We start from the raw sequence: 21,388 nt of genomic DNA on the forward strand, positions 1-21,388 counted from the left end.
CCAATCGAATGAACCCTTTTCGAAGTTTCTACGACAACTCCTTCGATACGAAGTGCCCTAGTATGAAAAAAAAATAATACATAGTGCCAACATCGTTCTTTACTTAGGCAGCGCGATTGCACTGCCTATGATTAAATGAAATTAAATTATCTAAGGAGGTCAAAATATCTATGACGGGTGTAACTTTTCAAAAAGGCAATGGGAAAGTTAAAAAAAAATGATTTTTTCCACTAATAAATAGTGAAAGTACTAATATTTCTGATTCATGTCCTGACGACTTTGATAAACGAGAAAAAAAGAATGAAAACACGATCTAACTTAAAATAAACATTTAAAGAATGTCTTAATGTTTGTTTCCCTCTCTTTCTTCTTTTTATCCCAGTACTAAAGACTTCCGGACGTGAAGCCTCAATATTCAGACTTTTATTAAAGTTAGTGAAAAAGGTTGATTTTGTTTCCGCTATCTTGTTGAAAAATTAAACCCCGTTTCCCTACTTTTTCAATTGATTTTAATTTTAAATTGAAAGGCAGTGCGGTCAATGAAATTATTGATATCTTCAGATTCACTTACTAAAGGTAGGCTTATAACGTATAAGATACCCAATATAACCTATTTTACATTTAATATTGGCTAGTCGTGTTCTACTTATAGCTGGTCACCTTCCAGTTTCTAGTTTATATACACTAGACTCACTTATACACTAGGCTCAGTTATACACTAGACTCAGTTATGCTTGCCAAATTTACAGCGTTGGGTTTTGGTTATGCATTTCTTTACGATTGTGTTTCAAATATTACTATGTATATCACTTTATTGACATGTTTGTTCTGGAAGGCAAAGCCTACTTTAAAACACGACTGAAATAGGTTCCTGGTTTCAATCCTAAGGTTCACTTACAATTAGATTTTGCTAATATCGAGCACTAATTTAAGCAGATTAGATTTTTCACAGAATTTTCCGATTGACTAATACCAACGAGAGAATATAATAAAAAAATCTGATTGGCTCTAATTATCCCTAGCTAAAACCTAGTATTAATAAAATTACAGTGGGAACATTAATCTACGAGTAAAATTGTTCCTAGTTACCTGCGGGCTTGTGGGTTCAACCCCGAAGGACAGCACTTTTGTTCATATTTCATTTTATCTTATGGCTTGTTAATATTACTTTGGCATTAGTTTCACTAAAATGGACGAAGGTTTTAGTTTTACCGCCCTGTTCTTTCTAAATCATCCGTAAAGAGAAATTTGAGTTAGAGAAAACACTAGTGCAAAACACGTAGCTAAAAGTTACATTTACCAACTGACTGTGTTTGTAAGCGAAAACTATGTATTAAGCTGTGTGTTAAGCTGTGTTTGAAAACTGTGTTTGTAAGCGAAAACTGTGACAGGGGAAAACTGTGTGTTATAATACGTAAACGCCATAAAAGTGTAAAACTAACAAAACAAACCCGGCTATCTTAGTCAATAGGTTGTCAGACTCTTAATTTTAAGGTCATAAGATCGAACTTGACGATGGTTCTTTTTCGGTGAAAATTACAAATATTGAAAATATGTCATTTTTTGAGTGGAAGTTTCACTTTATGAACTGAAAAACCGATAAAAGACTACAATACGCAAGTGCATGGACAAAGAATTTGAATGAAAGGGGGAGGAAGTGTGCCCTCTTCGCAAATGAGCATTTATAGAGCAGGTCCGGTGCCAGAATTTTGTATGAGGTGGACGTAATGATAAGAAAAAGCAATTTCTTTCACAATTTGAATAAGCGGTAAATTTAAGAAAATTTAGGATTTCAGGGGGGGAGGGGTCAATGGCCCTTGCAGATGTACATGTTTAAAGGTTATTTGTTTTTAGGTATAGCCTGCTACCGTCAGTTGCATGAACAGAACCAATGTAATCCCTGAATTTAACTTAGAAGAGATCTGGAGATTGTATGGGAAGAAGAGTGATTCCATCTGCTCATGCACCCATGCATGTACATCCCCACATGCACCATGCTTCAGAATCTCTACTTCCAACTGTCAGCGAAGTTCAATCCTGGTATTTTTTTTTCTCTGCTTGTTGTATTTGTATTTTCTATGTTTTTTGTTTTAAATGATCGTTTGATCGAGTAAAAAGTGTTCTTAGTGAATATTGACTTTAAGGATATACTGCCATCTTGAGCAAAACTGGTAATTTTTATTTATTTTTGCGGTGCTAAAAAGAATTTGCCTTAATGGCAACCCTAAGACCCAAACGATATAAGTCATGATTTCTGGGTAAAATGAAGTGGCTTTTTGGACACTTTTAGCATGAATGGATTGGGTAGCTTGGGTAATATAGAATTTTCGACTAATAAGTCAAATCTTACTCACAAAATCTTACAGACATTATCAAGATTTCCAAGAAATTATGAACATATTCTAAATTGATACCTTTTCCATAGTATATGCAATAAAATAAAATTTGAAAAAAATTTGAAATAGAGTGATAGCTACCGAAGATTCCTGTGACTTTAATTGAGCTTGTTCACTAACAAATCTTGATATTAATGTTCTGAATATTGCCTGGATAACAATAGATTCAATCGGCCGGATTCCACCAATCAAGGTGTTGCTACTCATGTTTGGATTTCCACCATCTGACGATACTCTAGATGACCTCTTGTGAACTACAAAAGAGAAACATATAGATAAACAAAATGCACATACAGATTGACAGCAAATAGTATTAGACTTCTGATATTATCATGAAGCACCAACTCATGAGTTGGGCGTATTTCTCGACTTTTTGGAAAATTTTTTACTAGAAAAGCTCTAAAGCGACCTCCACTGCCATGATAAAAACAAAAGAAACACCCATTTCAAAAACTAAAACAGAAACAGATCAACATCAATCATATTCAACTCTCAATCAGACTTTCAACTCTCAGTTCATCAATCACATTCATACCATTTATGCTTTCTTTAGGAAGATCTGAAGTGCTATTGATCACATGATAGAGTGCCGCTCGTATAAGTAATTATAGTATAGCTAGATTGTAACCAATACGGTGTTTGGTCATAAAGTGGCTCATAAGTTAACATGGTATTCACGTGATGGTAAGACAGCAAACCTTATTCATTATGTTATAGTAAACCGAAGACTGGCAGGATCAATACAATATACTAGGGTATATAGGAGTGCTGTTATTGATGTTAAAAGTAAAGATCACCAACTTATTAGTGTCTAGGGTTAATTTAAAGCTGAAATTTTGGAAGGGTAACTACCTCCCGGGAAGTTATGATGTTGGTAGACTCCAGGATGAGAATTGGAGAGAAACTTTCCAGGAACAGTTGAATACAAAACTAGAGAGTTTAAAAGTTGATAATGTGGAAGATGGTTGGAATAATTTTAGAAAAATAATTTGTGAAGTTGCTGAAGGTGTATCAGGGAAGAAAGCTAGAACTGCAGCTAAGAATATTAGTGAAAAGGCTTTATGTTTATTAGAAAGGAGAAAGGACTTGTGCAAGGATTATCTGAGTGATAGATCATATGAAAAAAAAGGAATGTGAATACAGCGGAGAAAACATTAAAATATGAACTAAGGAGTTGTGTAGTGGAGGCCATGGATAAAATTACCGAGGATCTGAAAGATGCAGCTAGACGGCATAATAGTAAAATACTGTACTGGAATGTTAATAAATTGAGAAGGAGTAGTCAATCCGGGACTTGACCCAGTTAAAGATAGGAATGGGGTCGCAATTAGCGATAAAGAAAAAACTAAAGGGTGATGGGCCGAACATTTTGAGAACTTGCTTAACCGAGATAGAGTTGCAGGGAAAAATATAGAGGAAAATGAAAAAGTTTGTGAGACCTTGGATGTGAAGGAAGTTTTATTTTGTGAGGAGGAATTAGCGAAAGTACTGAAAGGATTAAAAAATAATAAGGGTCTAGGTGCTGATAGGGTGGTAAATGAGTTTCTTAAATATGGTGGCTTTGAGGTTAGAAATAAGTTATAGAAGATTATGAATATGATTTTTGAAAAAGGGGAAGTACCTAACGATTTTCGGAAAACCTTAATTAAGCCCCTTTATAAGAAAGGTGATAAAAGTGAGTGTGGTAATTATCGAGGCATTAGTCTGGTCTCTGTAGGTAGAAAATTACTTAGTAATATGATACTTTTTAGACTGAGAGATGCCGTAGACAAAGTTTTAAGAGAAGAGCAGTGCGGTTTTAGAAAAGGTAGAGGATGTGTCGACCAAATTTTCACTCTTAGGCTAATAATTGAGAAGTGCCTGAGTTTTCAAACACCTTTGGCCCTCAATTTCATAGATTATGAGCAGGCGTTCGATTCTGTTTATAGATCAGCTTTGGTAATGGTTTTTATCCTTGTATGGTATACCAGACAAATACACTAAAGTGATTAGTGCCATGCACGAGAATAACACTGTTGTGGTTAAGGAAGGAATTTAGGTTAGCAGCTGGTTTTGTATTAAATCAGGAGTTAAGCAGGGTTGTGTTCTATCCCCCTTTATATGGATTATTTTGATGGACTTTGTTTTAAGGAGCACAGGAAAGGCAATGGGAGACCACGGAATCAAATGGGGAGGAAAAAGTCTCCTGGACTTGGATTATGCTGATGATTTAAGCATCCTAGATGAAAGTATGAGCAAAATGAATGAAATTTTAGAGGTTTTGCGAGTTCAGGGTGCTAGAATTGGTTGGAAAATTAATGATAAGAAGACTAAGTCGCTGAGGCTATGATTAAGTGAGGATGGAAATTTTACGCTGTGTAGTGAAAACACTGATCAGTTGGGCAGATTGACCTACCTCGATTGTACTATTGGTTAAGATGCTGGGAACAGTGAAGATACCACCTGTAGAAAAGCCAAAGCTCAGGGTGTTTTTTCACAGTTAAAAAAAGTCTGGAGGAATAGGAAGATAAGTCTGCAAACCTAGATTAGAATATTAGAAGCTACAGTGATGACAGTGGTCAAATATCGCTCTGAAGCATGGGCGCTCAGAAAAGTGGATGAAGATTTACTAGATGTTTTCCAGAGAAATTGCTTAAGGATTGTTCTGGGTACCCGGTTGACTGACCGTATTTCAAACAATAGTCTATAAGAATAATTTGGTTTAATACCGCTCTCTAGGGCTATAATGAAAGAAAGGTTGAGGTGGTTAGGGCACGTTGTGCGGATGAAGTATGACAGATTGCCGAAGACTGTTCTTTTCGGCAAACCATCTAGGGCTAAACGGAAACCAGGTCGTCCCCGTCTGGGGTGGGAGGACGTCATAAAGAAAGATTTAAAGGAAATTGGAACTTCGTGAGCGGGTGTAAAGAGGGAGACTTCGGATAGATTGGGATGGAGGAGGAGCGTGTATGGCAGTGTTGGCCTCAGGCGGCTTGGTGCTGCGGTGAGTTGTTAGTAGCAGTAGTAGTAGTATGGGAAGTTAGCCCACGCTTTTATCATTGTTATTGAGAGCGGAATCACAAAACCTACTCGAGGCCCAGGCCAAATCGAGACGAGAGGTCCATCACATCCACAGCGAAAAAATAAAAACAATAACTGCTGGACAATCAGTGGCACATTGGGCATGACATATTGAGATACAGCTTATCTTTCTCAGCCTAGCCCGTATGGGTACCGTTGCAATTTATTTGTTATTTTTATGTATTTCTTTCTTTTTTACTAACAACTTTAATCCCAGAAACTAGGAACGGGTATAATATACAAGACAGTCAAACCTGGAATCCCATCACCTCCAAAAAACAAAATGACTCCCGAGAAGCATTTCGGCCAAAAACACTGATATGATGTGCAACAACGCAAGCCAGTATACAGTGTGTGTAGGGGGGGCATTTCCCCCTCCTAATTTCAAATTTTATGGTGTCCCTATAATCAGTTAAATTCTCATATAATTCACCTGTTTTTCCTTTTCTTTCAAAGACATTTTCCCTTTTCAAAGCAAAGCCCAGAATAAATGTCTGTAATAACGGATATAACTCATTGTTAATATGAGGCTTAGGATTGACATATAAGCTTGTGCATATATGACTATTTTTGAAGCTACCGCTTAGGGAAGGTGAGAATTACCAATCAGTAAAGTGGACAATCTTTTGATAAGACTGCATTGCAAATCAAGATGATATTCTCAAGAGCTGGTAGTCAAAGTTGCCATTTGGGCTGGGAAAGATTTAGCGTGTATATATCTAGTATCTTTTCTTTTTTAAATACCGGCATTAGAGCGTTCTGAAATTTTGAAAAAGGGCCAGAGGCATATTAATGTATCGAAGTTAAATAATAAGCTAGGAGATACATATTTTGACTTTTTAGATCATAATGACATGAATGTAAATGATAAGTTTATAAGTTGGTATTTAATGATTAAGAATACGATAGTCGAGTCCAGTAAAATTAAGAAGAGATCCATAAAATTAAAATTAATTTTAATTTAAGGTTAATTAAAGATTAATGTATTTATTAATTGATAACTGCATTAATTTATTTAAGATTAATTAATGCAGTAAAATTAATTATGATACGCCAAAGAAGCTGGATTACGAAAAGTATTCTGGTTTCCTTAGCAAAGAAACATGAATCATATAAAAAGTCAGTATTAAGTAATTATGTTAGTGATATAAATATTTATAAACAATATAGTAATAAGTTGAATAGTTTGCTCCGTAAAGCTAAGCCTGAGCGATCGTTTTAGAAAAGCAGCCCTGGCAAGACTTGGAAAGTGATAAAATCTGTGATTAATCCGATTAATCACAATGATATTCTTTATGAATATTCATAAAGAATTTTTTTTTCGATGAATATTCATCAACAGCTGAATGAATGTGTGATGATTTTTCTAGTATAGGAGGAAGCTTAGCATCGTCAATTTCACAATATCCGAGTGATGGCTCTTTCACCCAATTTTTGCCTGAAAGTACTGATTACTAAAAAAGATTAATACGACCGGTTACTAAAAACGAATTGAATGACGTCGTAAAAAATATGCGGAATAGTACTGCGGGGTCTAATTTGATATCAATGGAGGTATTTAAGGCAATTTTTCCTGTCACATCGCATCAAATTGTGTACCTGATTAATGAAAGTTTTAGAAATGGTTTATATCCTGAGTGCCTTGAAGGGGCTAGGGTAATCCCTTTCTTTAAAGGAGGAGAGAAGAATAATTTAAATAATTATAGGCCGATATCCCTCCTGTCTGCTATAGCGAGGTTAATAGAGAAAATTATCTACATTAGAGTATCTGAGTTTTTGGAGAATAGATAGATTTTTCATCCTAATCAACTTGGTTTTCGTAAAGGGATGTCTACGGAAAAGGCAGTTTTAATGTTGACGACGTTTGTAAATGGTGCTCTAGACCAGAGTTTTAAAGTGGCGTCTTTTTTCTTAGATATTGTAAAAGCGTTCGACACTGTTGACCATGTAATTTTATTGCGGAAGCTAGAAAATTGTGGAATATGAGGAAAGGCATTGAAGCTATTTGAACCCTTTTTGAGTGGTAGAACACAGTATGTAGAGTATGTAGAAAAGAGTGGCTGAATTTGGTGTGCCTCAGGGTTCTGTTTTAGGCCCCCTTTTATTCCTAGAATATATAAATGAATTGAGCTTTTCTGTGATGAGTTCGATAAATAAATCTCAGGGTTTATATACTAATTCTAAGGTCATCCTTCCCAGTTTTGCTAATGATACCCATTTTACTGTGGCAGCAAAGATTTCAGCCCATTTAATAAAAATAATGAAAAAGGGTATACTATGCATAGATAAGTGGATGAGAGTAAATAAACTTTTGTTAAATCATAATAAATCAGGGTTTCTTATGTATGCTAGGTCTTTTAATTATTACCCTTGGATTACTGATATACAAATAGATAATTATGTAGTCAGGCGTACCAATAATATCAGGTATCTTGGTATTATTGTTGATGAATGCCTTAGCTTTAAAAATCATCTATCTTTTAGTAGTAGTAAAATTACAAGAAATGTTGGAATGGTGAGAAAGCTAAAGAATATATTTCCAAATTATGTGATGAGATTAATTTATTTTTCTTATGCTCTAGTACGTTTTCAGTCCACTTGAAGAAACTAAGTGTGATTCAAAACATGACACTCCGGGTGTTGACCGGAGATAGCAAAGAAACATCAGTTAGATTTCAATATGCACAGTAAAATATTAGCCCTCTGTCAGGTCTAGGAAAATCTTATCATGCAATATTCATGTATAAGTGTTATTCCAAATTAGTTTCTAAGTGTTTTCTGAATTTATTCACTTCTGGTGATGAAATACACAATTATCCTACACGATATGCTAATAAAATGAAGACACCTCAAGTCGTTAGAACCAGATCTTTGTTTTCAATATGTCATATAGGGCCAAATGTTTGGAATAATTTCCCCGAATTTTTGAAAGAGTCGGCAAATGTGTGTGATTAGATCTTAAAACAGTTAGTCTCCAGTTGCAGGATTTTTGAAGAATCGTTAAATTGAATTTCTTTCGCTCTCAAGTTCCCACATAAAAAAAACATTTAATGCAAATAAATTGCATAATGATTTGTTTGATGGAAACAGGGGTTTTTTGAGTGTGCTGGTGGGTGGAATGTGTTGTTGTTTAGAAGGGTTGTTGCAACCAGGTGTAGGGCAAATGCAGATTTTTTTTTTCTTTTTCTTATTCTTTTTTTCTCTTCTACTCTTTTTTAAATTTTCCTATGTTTAAAGGGTTACTCGAAGTAAGCGAAAGCTTACGGAGGGTTAATTTTTTTGTTGTTTTTCTTTTTTTATTGTTTTCTTTATGTATTCTTTAGTGTATTTTCATGAACAAACCCCGTTATCAAATTGAGATTGAAATTACAAATCGAGATGACATCCTCAAGTACGCTATAATATATATACACACACGCACACATTGAATTAAAGTTATCAAGTATTTTGCAGTAGGCTGCATAGGTTGCATGAAGACATGGCCAACTGTAGACAGAGAAAAGCCAAGACAGATAGTCTAAGTATTTGAGAGGCAAATGTTTAAATGGCTGGGGAACGGGTAAATGGCAGGAGTATGCATATATATATATATATATATATATATATATATATATATATATATATATATATATATATATATATATATATATATATATATATATATATATATATATATATATATATATATATATATATATATATATATATATATTATATATATATATATATATATATATATATATATATATATATATATATATATATATATATATATATATATATATATATATATATAATACTGATAGCCAAAGTTGCCATTTGAGCTGGGAAAGATTCAGCGTGTATATATCTTTATGATAAAAAAAATAATACTATTTTTCATGCTGAAATTCTTAAAAGAGACAAAAATTAAATAAAATCGAAAGTTATTTACGCAAAAGTAAAGAGCGATTAAAGCTTAAAGCGAGTAAAATCTGTCTTTTAATCACAAAATACGATAGGATATTATTCACAAATTACTTAAAACTCCACATTAAAAAAATAGATTAAGTGGACTATGCGTGCAATTGGCGCAGCGCAAATAAATTGTGCATAAATGGTGAATTAAATCCTACAACACTTCACGTGAGTCCGGAGGGGGGGGGGGGGGTACCAACCCCTAGTAATCTCTTCTCGTTTTAATCACTCTTCAATTTTCTACAATAAAGTTTTTTTTATTCAATGGACTTAAGAACGATACATGGCTCTACGATAATTATTGTAAAGGCTCTTTAGATCCTCAAACGGGTCTCGAGCTAGTGTAATATGGCACTTGCCTTATTCAACGTTGGCAGAAACGGTCACATGGTGACTCGGGCTAACCACAGGAACAGCCTACTTGCTTTTAAACTTGAGCTTTGAAAAGACACATTTTGAAGCAATTTGAATTTGATTAGTCACTTCACACCCTTTCTATTCAAGAAAATCTAAGCGAGAATAGAAATAAAAGAGCATATTTTCGATATATAGCGTTACAATTTTGTTTTTCTCAAGGGTATACCGAATTTTGCATTTGTATTAGCAGTAGTAAAAGTAGCGTTGTTTTCGTACTTGACTGTAGCTAAACAATGTAAACACATCTCTATAAGTAATTAGAATCAATTATTACTTTTTTTAAATGCTTAGACACACAACTCCCACCACTGAGGAAGAAAAGGATAAACAGTGAGCATAGCAATTGTAGCTAAGGTTCACTTGGCTTTTTAGTATTGCCAGCAGAAATGATGTTAGTCAGGTTCTAAATTTTTTTGATCTCGTCATTACCTTGTTCAATATTGCAGTGAACGATTTAACCTTCTAACCATTGTATAATAACCTTCTTATGTAGTACAAATAGCAGTTCAAATAGGGATAAATTCTTATATTAGACAACAAAAAACAATAATAAAAATTCAGGAATTTTCGATTACATACACAGCGAACGTCATCAGCAGATAAGATATTTATCTGCCGATGACGGTAGCTGTACATGCGTTCTAAATATCCAGAATTTTTGTCATTGTTTTTCACTGTCTAATAAAAGGATTTATCCCTATTTGAACTGTTATTTGCGCGTCATGGAAAGGCAGTATGTTCTTCGGAAAAACCTACTTCTGAGGCAGGTAGAATCGGTTTGCCATCGACCCTTTGGACATGATAAAGTAAAAGTGTGGTAATTAACGCAATTTTTACAAGAGGTACAATACACACAGGCTCAAACACAGGTGACGAGAAGGGAACGATCCCTGCAGCATGTTACGTGCGTGGTCAGATGAGTCAGAAGAGTTTGCCTTTATTCAGATTTAAAAAAGGGTCGTTTTTGGCTGTGTACTTCAGTACTTTACCTGGAGAGCCCAAGGTACATTGACTAAAATAAATACTTGACTTACAGGGTGGCGACAAAAGACACGCCTGCTCCATGCAAAAGCCACTGAATGAGTGAAGCGATTTCATTATTATGCTCATATTTAGTCTCTTTAATGAAAGCAGCTGCATGGCCTCGACAAATCTCTTAGATTCTTGTTTATGTAGTCGAGTTAAAATGTGTGTTGCATGCTGTCTTACGTGTTCACAACAGTTTTGTTGTCGAGTTTCATCACATTCATATGGGCATCCAGCATTTGACAAAATTCTGAAATAAAGAAATAAATATAAATTCTGCAAAGCAACCAAATTTTGCTTCGGGGGCCGGATTTTGTGTCAACCAATAAAAAAACCATTTACCTGGGAGGATATTCAGCAGGCTTCTGTTTTGAATAAAAATTGATAAAGTGTGTTCCCCGGGTCTACAAAATAATATTTCAATTACCTAAAAGTTTCCCTTCGTGCACAGGTAGATCTCTGTAATTGGCATTCTTTTAACACAATTTTTTGTCGAAAAGTTTGCTAGGAAGACTTCATGCAGTTCATCAGTCGGTTATACTAGTTGGAATCCACGTATCGACTTCGGTTCATTGTTTTTGTTTCACAAAAGTCGTTTCCATCTTCTCAAAGAACTTAGTTAAAATGTGATCCGTGTTTTACTAGGAATAAATTCAATTAGACAATTTAGACAATCCAAGAATATATGCTCCATGGATGGTTCAATCAAATTGACATTGCAGGAGGATTGCGAATTGGGAAGATATTTCATTTCTCTTGAAAATGGATTCCTTGCACCACCATTTGGAAAGGGGGAGCTCCCCTACCGTGTACGCTAACATGTGAGGAGGGATTGTATTTTACTATTCGGATCTTGACCATCATATACCATACAGTCACCTACATTTTGATAAACTGAAAATAGGGACGTGGGTTGGGTCTCATAACTCATTTATTTGTGAACCTAGTTCGGAGAATTGAATCTGTTAAGTAGCCCACCTGTTGGTAGATGTAATTTATTTGTGAGCCTGGTTAGGAGAATTGAATTGGTTGGGTAGCCCGCCCTTTGGTAGATCTCATTTATTTGTGAACTTAGTTGGGAGAATTGAATCAGTTGAGTAGCCTGCCTGTTTTGATAGATCTCATTTATTTGTGAACCTAGGTAGGAGAATTGGATCGGTTGAGAATCCCGCCTGTTGGTAGATCTGATTTATTTGTGAACCTAATTAGGAGAATTGAACCGGTTGAGCAGCCCGCTTGTTTTGGTAGATCTCGTTAGATTTTCTAAATTTTTATTTGAAAAAAATCTTGTTCAGATTATAGTTGGATTAAGGCAAGCTCTTCCTTTTGCTCGCAATTTGCTTCCTTTTCCTTTCTTTTTGTTCAATTTGCTCCTAAATTTTAGGATTTAAAAGGAACATATTTTATCACTAATCATTGATAAAGATACCGAAAGTCTACAATAACCATTTCTAAACACTGTTCTTAAATCGTGGCAGAAATGATGGATTTGACATTGCACGTTAAGGGATACATGCTACTCCATTTTTTTTCTCATTATTCGAGTTCATAAAGGTATAAAAGTGTGATAGTTAAGACCCGACTTACCTCATTCATAAAGAAGAAACGATTGCTTATCAATAATTTAAGATAATTAGCTTACTTTTAATCAGAGACTTGCCAGAAGTCCAGGCAAAGAGTATATTTCTATGATAAATCTAAGCCTACATACAGTCTTATTTATATCTAATTCATAATACTACCTACCACATCTACACACAATCTTCCTTACTTAAAAATAAAACTGGATGATAAAACTGTTTTAAAAATCAGGAATAATTTTCCATATTCCGAGAAATCCTGATTTTTTAAATACCAACCAATTGTCCAATCATAAAGTATTTATTGCAAAGGACATTTCGCTAGTAAATTTTATTTACAATTTAACAAGAAAACTTCGATCAAACAGTCAACCAAAATACGCTTCTAATTGGATAAAGATTGTTTGAATAAACAAAATTCGACATGAGATTGTTATCAAAATTTAGTTCTATTAATTTCAGCAATATTGTAATAACAAAGGGAGTAATGATCTAAAATAGTATTAAACAAAGCGGGAAAAAAGTTAAGATGTCGCTGATAATTCTTGATTTAAGATTTCAGTTTACTTAAAAGCCTAGCATTATCTTAGAAGAAAATTTAAAGCTCTTTTGCTTTAATTGTATTCAGAAACAACACTTTGAATTTGTCCTGTCCTTTGCTGCATTTTTTTTCTTATGCAGCTGATTTCAGTTTATTGGAAGAAAATGACAGGGGTTTATCCTTTACAGATTTTGCGAAAGGTGTAGATATCTGGCCGGATTGATGAATATGATACCATACTTTCAAAAGCTGTGCATAGTTCTTGCCTGGAGCCAAAAAGGAAGTTTTTCAATTGTCTCTAGGTTAGAGCCTACGGTATGAGAGCTCAAATTGAGCTTTATAGTCCATGTCAGAGAGGACTATCTGAAATTATTCCGCCAAGCTTCCGTTTCCTAGAATCATGTTTCTGCTTTTGATCGGAAAGCTCAGTTTCTGCTGGCAAGCTAGCAGAAAGCGATTCAAACTGAAGTTCATCTATAAGTGCTTAAGAAATAGAACGAACCCCAGGCCCTGCCACCAAAGTATTTTTTAGAATCTGAAATACAAATTTTACAACTCCAAAAAAGGAGCATTTTCTCGAGGGTCCAAAAATAGTAAATTTGCAATGATAATAGCATTGTTTTGCATTTAAATATGAATGTCAAATTCCTGAAGCAAATTTTGTTTAAATGAAGAACGGAATTTCAAAACCCTAACAGTAAGCTGCACGAAAAATATAGGCCAATCCCTTTTTCTAGGGCTATAATGAAAGAAAAGTTGAGATAACTAGGACACGTTCTGAGAATGAAGGATGACAGAATGCCCAAAATCGTCCTTATTAGACAACCGTTTAGGGCCAAACAAAAGCAGGGCTCCCCAAATAGGGTGGGAGGATGTCGTAAGGAAACATTCAAGGAAAGTAGAAACTTTCCAAAAGGGTGTAAAGAGGGAGGTTTTACATAGATTGGGATGGAAGAGGAGCGTGCCAAGATGTGTTGGCCTCAGGCAGCTTGGTGCTACAGGGAGTTGTTAGTATTAGTAGTAGCAGTATTTTTCAACAAATAAGTTACGGTAATTTAAGCCCCTACTGGTTTCACTAGAGACTACTTTAAGGTGCAAGAAATATAAACTAGAATCATAGATGGCAGAAGTAGGTACACAAGAGATTTAAAGGTTAGTCCTCTCTCATTACTCCAAAATAATATATTTCAGTCATCTCATTTCATTTCCATGTAACTAATTATACTATTTCCTACTAGTGTATACATAAAAAGTCGTTAATCTTCCCTAAAGGACAGCAATCTTTCTTACATTTACTTAACCATGATTATATAAACGACGTTAGTTGAGCAGACTAAAGATAATTTAATTTCTTTTTAAAGGTTTATTGGTTCTCAGGGTAACTAAAAGGCACACATATTCGGATCCAGAAATTTATAAGCCTAGTTAATTTGAAAAACCATGATTTTAGCTTCTATCTTATTTTTTGAAAAATTGAAGATTGTATATATATATATATATATATATATATATATATATATATATATATATATATATATATATATATATATATATATATATATATATATATATATATATATATATATATATATATATATATATATATATATATATATATATATATATATATATATATATATATATATATATATATATATATATATATATATATCTTTACTTCATATTTTTTTATGTTGAGAAAGTATTGGCTAAGATTACTTAAACAGCATGTATAATAAGGAAAATAATAAAAAAAATTCCGGAATCATCTTTTTTCAGAATAATCTGCTGGTTGGCTCATTTTTGGTTATTCGATTTAAATTCAGTTTTGAATAGATCTGCTTTTTAGTACTAGGTATCTACAGCAAATGGATTTAATTAGAATGACTATCAAAATTACCGTTAGCTCAACTTTGGTTCTAATAAAATCTTTTTGAGAATAGGTGTTTAGAAAAATATAAAATACAAACCGTAGAATAACCTCTAGCGTCATTATCCATTTCTCTTTATGATCATCTTTGATAGGTCTTTGCGAGTTATTGAAATTGGGAAGTTTTTCTGCAAGCTCGGTTAGTTCAACATTGTCCCTCAAAAGTCCAAGGTCAACTATCATCTCCACTAGAACCAACAAAATTTCGCATATTTTGTCACAACAAATATCCGAGCGTCTTGAAATAACCAAGAGTCCCTATAAAATTAAATGGCAATAAGTAATATATACTAAATTGCAATTGAAACCAACAACTATCTTAAAGGAGAAGCCAATAAAGCTATAATTGCTAAAAAAAATCTCATACAATCTAGATTGAAGTTAGAGAAACTTTTTTTCGTGCCTCCGTGTTTGATCACCCAGTAACTAGACGTTTAAAGGAAAATTAGAACTTTCAGTTAGCCCCTTGAGCTCCATATTGTTAGTCTGGTTTTCTATAGCAGACTATAGCACTATTTATTTTTTTTCTTCTATTTTTTTTTTATTTATTTTTTGTTAGTAGCACACCCTCGCAAGCGACGCTTTTGGTGCGCAACCGATTGATTTTGTCTCTGTTTTTTTTTTTTTGATAATAAATTGCTATTACTACTACTACTATACATTGATTCATAAAGGTAAGCTTATAGTTCACGGCTTTTGTACAGGGGATGGTTGAAAACAACCAACTTTATAGAGCTTAATTTTTCCAAAAATAATTTTAAAACTTGGTGCTTTAGGACTGATTAAATAAAAAAGAATTAGCGTTTTCAACTGAAAGTAAGGAAAAATATTAATACTTAAACGAATAGAAATTATTCCGTATATAAAGGGGTTTAGCCCCTCCTTAATCCCTCATTCACTATGCTTATGTTTTTTAGTGCTATAAAAAACCTTTTAATTCCAATTAAATGACCCTTGTGTTTCAGGAGTCGTTCTTGAAGAATTGAGCCAAAAAGTCAAACTTAAGTGCAAAGAGCGAGGGATTGAAGAAGGGCAGCTCCCTGATATACATAACGATTTCTGTTCATTTTAAGTTTTAATGCTGCTCATTACTTTCAGTTGAGAAACATCTTCTTTTATTTAATTTCTAATAGTTCTTCAAATCATGCCGAGAAATTCGCCTCCTCCCTCCGAAGAAAATATTCCCTGAAAATCCTCCCCGGAAAATTCTCCTTTCATTTGAGAAATATTTGATTTCCGATTGTTTTTCAAATCATACCGGAAATATCTCCTCTGTGAAAAAATTTTCCCGGGGAAAATTCTCCAATAGAAAATTCCTCACGCGGAAAATACATCCCTCCTCCCCCAAACTAAAAATACCCCTGAAGATTCCCTCCCAGCAGAAATTTTTCCCCGGATATTTCATTCGGAACATTCTATCTATATGTAAAATTGAGCAGCCAAAGATAAAGTAAGGCAAATATAAAGAATTCTGTATATGGATTCAAATAAAAAATCCTTATGGACCCCCCCCCCCCGCAGAAAATTCCCATCAAATTCCATATCTTTCCGAATAACAAGCATTATATGTAAACAACAGGCAAATTGCATAAATTACAGCCCTATCCTCATTGACATTGGACGTTTCAGCTATGCTGAACCAAATGGCATCCCTAAAATTTTTATCGAATTCGAATGTCATTGGGGAAAAAGGGTATGGGGGATAAGTTGCCCCCGAATATTTTTGGTCACTGAAAAGGTGAACTTTAACTTTCAATTTCTGCTTGAGCGATTTTTTTCCCGATCTTCAAGGACCATTGGTTCATTAAGATCACCATTAGGGAATCTTTCTTCTGGCAAATGATACAAAATTCCAAACTTAATAGGTAAGCGCTTCAAATCACTATATTATCGTTCCCTGATATGCTGAATCTGATGATATGATTTTCATTACGAACGCCACTTTTTTTGGGGTGTTTCCCGCTTTTTTTCCAAAATTATGCAAATTTTCTCAGGCTCTTAGCTTTTGATAGCTAATATAACATTAAACTTAATGAATGATATATATTTGTAATCAGCACAAAAAGCCTATTCTTTTCACGTATTGATCATTATCAAGATTACTCTTTTTAGAGTTTCGGTTTCTATGGGGCTGAGTCGCTCCTTACTTATAGTTCGTTACCAAAAACTGTCTGTTTTATTTTTTTTTTTTTATTTCAAGTATTTCTCAGCTACATATTTTGAAATAAAAACATTTTTAGAATACTTCACAAAAAAAAATGTTTTGTAGTTGTTGGGCCTTCAACTGTTTTCTCATATTTCTATACTTTACCATTTAGTTTAGAAGATTTGCTTTATTATGTTTTTTTTAACTAAGATATGTGGAAAGCAGTAAATTGTAAGCAAAAGAGTCTTGAATTTATTAGATTTTATAGAACTTTTCTCTGGTCTTTGCTCTCTAGCTAGGGACTTCTGAAGAGCTTCGATAATTGATGCAAAAAACTAATTTCTAGTTTCTTAATTTTAAAAATAATCCGCTTATTCCAGAATATAGATGTTCGTAAGTAAAAATTTTACAATAACAAAAAACATAAAAAGTCGAAAACTAGAAAAAAAATATTGAAAATCCTTATTCCTTATTTTGGAACTTAAACCCTGCAAGATACACTTTTGCTTTTATCCTCGCGAAAAATCAAATCTAAAATCAGTAGAGGTTCCTTTTCTACTATTAGTAATTCGCACATTTATGCACATCAATTAAGGATAAATTTGTCTCACAAGTAGTAAAAATGAGGCTATTTTGTTTATCAAGCAAAATCATTTCTAGGCTAACATAAGGAATAGAATGATTAAATTTTAGCATAAAGTTCACAGGCAATGAATCCTAGCAGTAAAACATATAATGGGAAGGGGAAGCAGAGGGGGGCAGCTCCCCCCTAGAACTTCAAACTTACACAAGACATCGTTGAAAAAGTAGTTGAAAGAAGGTAGATGGTTAAAAAAACAGTTGATAAGAAGTAGATGGTTGAAAAAGCCGGAAATAAACAGCTGGAATGACAGAATAAATTGCAGACAAAAAGCAATTATCCATAATATATTGGAAAGATTTAGCTCTAATCCAAGAAGATTGATTAATGCTGAAACTTGTCGATGATTTATGATTTTTAGTGATTACTTATCAATAAAGATTCCATAGGTATGATAGAACCTGCTGGCAATGTAGGGTTTTGGGAACTGCCAATATAACTTCAGCCCCCACCCTTCATCAAAGAATCGGCTGCCCCCCCCCTAGAGAAAAAGCTACGCACGCCGATGAATGGGAACGAACAGCAACATGTCCTCACCGACATTGAAAAAAATTAACATACAATTACCCCATACAAAACACTTACTTGCAATAAAACCAAAAGATTAATCCCACCATCCCTTGTAATATAACAGGTTACACCAGGTGACTCAAAGAACTCGTCGACTGAAGCAGCTGATATATTTGGCTCAGTCATAGATCTTCCCCTATGAAACTGATTTTTACCATATATAGGGATTCCTTTGTTAGCTGAATCCTAAAGAAATACCAAGAATAAATGTTTGAAACTAAGCAAGCACAGTTCAGACATAAGTAACATTTAATAAACGACGTCAAGATGGCTTCCACATTTTTAATATTATTCATGTGTTTTACGCTTTTTCTAATTATTCTCTCCCCGCTTGTAATTAAATTCTTTCGGATGTCATAGATTGACAATATTTGCAGTCAAACTTAAAACAAGTAAAGTTACTTTTATTTAGATCTTAATAAACAACATTTAATTAGGAAAGGTGGACAAAATGGACTACGAGTGCTAATGAAGAGGATTGCTGTCCTTCTAAGCTTAAAAGATGTATTTGAAGGAACTGTATGTTAGCGAAGGCTATTTATTGCTGTTATTTACCATACTTGGACATAATGCGTCGCAAGTGATAGCAATTTATTTTATTTTCGTAACAAGGGTTTGACATTGAGGAATAGGGTCCATTGGTCATCTGATAGAGAATTCCAAAAAACAATTGAATGTGAGAAAAAATTTTTCGCCTTGTATATATCTACCTATATTTATAAATAATACCGCGTACGTATGACAATTCACTCAAAAATTAGCTAAACTAGTCTAGCTAAAGAAATTAAAATTTACTCAGAAGAAATTCAGGTAATGAAAATATACACTTCCAAAAATATAAACTAAAACAAAAAAGGTAAAAAAAAGAAAAAAATGTGTTAAGTCATCGTAACAAGTGTGCTAGCTTTGACGGCCCAAACCTCTTCCAAACGAAGGAAATGGACTTCCTTATTTCAAGCACGCTAAGGCCAATTTGGGCTATTTTTTCTTTACACAGAAAAATTAATCGAAAATTTACTGACAGATGTAGCTCTGGGTTATCATTATCACTCTATATGTTCAAACTTATCCAATTATAATATCGATACATGTAAATAACATTAGAAATTAGCTGATACGCTAAAATTTCATATATTTAGTTCAAAACCTTCAAATACGTATTTTCTATGTATTAATACGATCAAGACTAATTATGCATGGGGAAAAGAATTGGAATAATTTTAAACGAACTATCAACTTACCCTGCGTTCAATATAGCTTATTGCAATCGATTGCAAATGATTTTCATCACTCACAGCCAATAAAAACATTCCCTTTCAAAGAAAATGACTTTCATGGGCTGTCAATTAAGAAAATCAATTGCAATCGAATGGAATAAGCTATATTGAACGCGGAGTTAATAGAGTAACTACAGGTTACCCAAGTCTGACGGCACTTTAATCAAACTTTGTACCTGATTCAAAGAATAAGCAGATCCAGACAAATCAGTGACTGTTATTATCGGCTGAACTCCACTTGCATTACCAGCAACATACGCCAGCGCTTTACCATTTTCTTTCTTTGACTCATCGTGTCCCATAAACCTAATTAGAAAAACACGTTACTGTCTTTTTTCAAAAAGTACGGAGATCTCTTTTCAAAAGAAATGTGTTCAAAACCAACCTTACACAATAACTACAAGGCACCATCTGAGGTTGTTGAAAAGGAATTTGACTACCCTTCCCCACGACAGAGGACCTTAAAATATATAAAAAAAAGTGAAGTATTTTGTAAGACTAAAAAAGCGGCAGGTTTCAAGCAAAAACATTCTTTTTTCCAAACCTTCAACCTTATCAATACTTTATTTTTCGTAAGCTTGACCCAGCCTCCTTCCCTCTTTCTCGAACTACATTTATGGGTAGATTATGCTATGGGTAGACTAAGCTTGACCCAGCCTGCTTCCCTCTTTCTCAAACTACATTTATTGGTAGATTATGCTATGGGTAGATTAAGCTTGACCCAATCTCCTTCCCTCTTTCTCAAACTACATTTATGGGTACATTATGCTATGGGTAGATTAAGCTTGACCCAGCCTCCTTCCCTCTTTCTCAAACTACATTTATGGGTAGATTATGCTATGGGTAGATTGAGCCTGACCCAGCCTCCTTCCCTCTTTCTCAAACTACATTTATCGGTAGATTATGCTAGGGGTAGATTAAGCGTGACTCAGCCTCCTTCCCTCTTTCTCAAACTACATTTATGGGTAGATTATGCTATGGGTAGATTGAGCTTGACCCAGCCTCCTTCCCTCTTTCTCAAACTACATTTATGGGTAGATTATGCTATGGGTAGATTAAGCTTGACCCAGCCTCCTTCCCTCTTTCTCAAACTACATTTATGAGAAGACGCATTAAATGCCAAGAAACAAAAGCTATACTTTACTATATCAAAGATTTAATCCTTTCAGAACAAAACATCTACAGCAAACAAATTTATCAACTAAGAATGAAAGATATTTCAAATTAAAGAACTATGCACTCTCGGAAAAACCGCAATACTAGTTGACAAACTGAAAGTCAGTAAAGATTAACCCTGTTTTAAAGTAACCCTATTTGAAAATCGTACCTAATCGCCTAACATTAAAAAAAGATACCCTAGAGCAAGACAAATTTAGTAAATCAAATGTTTAAAATGCTGCAATGGGCACCGAAACGCGACTGCTTCGAACTTTAGAAAAGTATGATGTCTACAATCAGCGTCCAGTAAAGAACAGTCAGTTGAAACAGAGTCTTGCTGAAGAATATAGCTTATTGTAGAAATATATCACACTTTAACAATTGATCTTAAATACGTGCTGAAAAGGAGAAGATGCCTTCCAAAAATATCAGTTTTCGATAAAAATCATACAAATCAATTTATAACGTCATCACTTTTTATAAAACCCCATATTTAAATCTCTTGGTTTTTTTGTGTTTTTTCTGACATTTGTTTTGTGACAAATATGTTTTAATTCTCATAGAACAGAGCCTATGCCAAGAAATAAAACACATGGCAAAATTTAAACAATTATACCATTTAAATGGAAAACTGCCCATTCACTTTGCAAAAATTTTATTTATTACAAATTATAAATCCTTATAAGGCTG

General features: G+C 33.9%; 1 protein-coding gene across 2 annotated transcripts in view; it reads right to left on the minus strand.

Moving 5' to 3' along the window:
* The window catches only part of unc80 (unc80, NALCN channel complex subunit), a 380,168-nt gene that overhangs the window by 194,647 nt on the left and 164,133 nt on the right, over positions 1-21,388 (minus strand). For both annotated transcript variants that reach the window (XM_089101793.1, XM_089101792.1), the window contains 5 exons: positions 19,717-19,846; positions 18,279-18,449; positions 14,948-15,165; positions 10,865-11,106; positions 2,478-2,650 (listed from right to left, as the gene is read on the minus strand). In XM_089101793.1, the coding sequence (XP_088957919.1) occupies positions 2,478-2,650; positions 10,865-11,106; positions 14,948-15,165; positions 18,279-18,449; positions 19,717-19,846 (934 nt within the window). The remainder of the gene's footprint in view (positions 1-2,477; positions 2,651-10,864; positions 11,107-14,947; positions 15,166-18,278; positions 18,450-19,716; positions 19,847-21,388) is intronic.

This window comes from Artemia sp. Qi Xiang Cuo, chromosome 15 (genome assembly GCF_049724085.1).
Source record: "Artemia sp. Qi Xiang Cuo chromosome 15, ASM4972408v1, whole genome shotgun sequence".
NCBI classification, from domain to species: Eukaryota; Metazoa; Arthropoda; class Branchiopoda; order Anostraca; family Artemiidae; genus Artemia; species Artemia sp. Qi Xiang Cuo.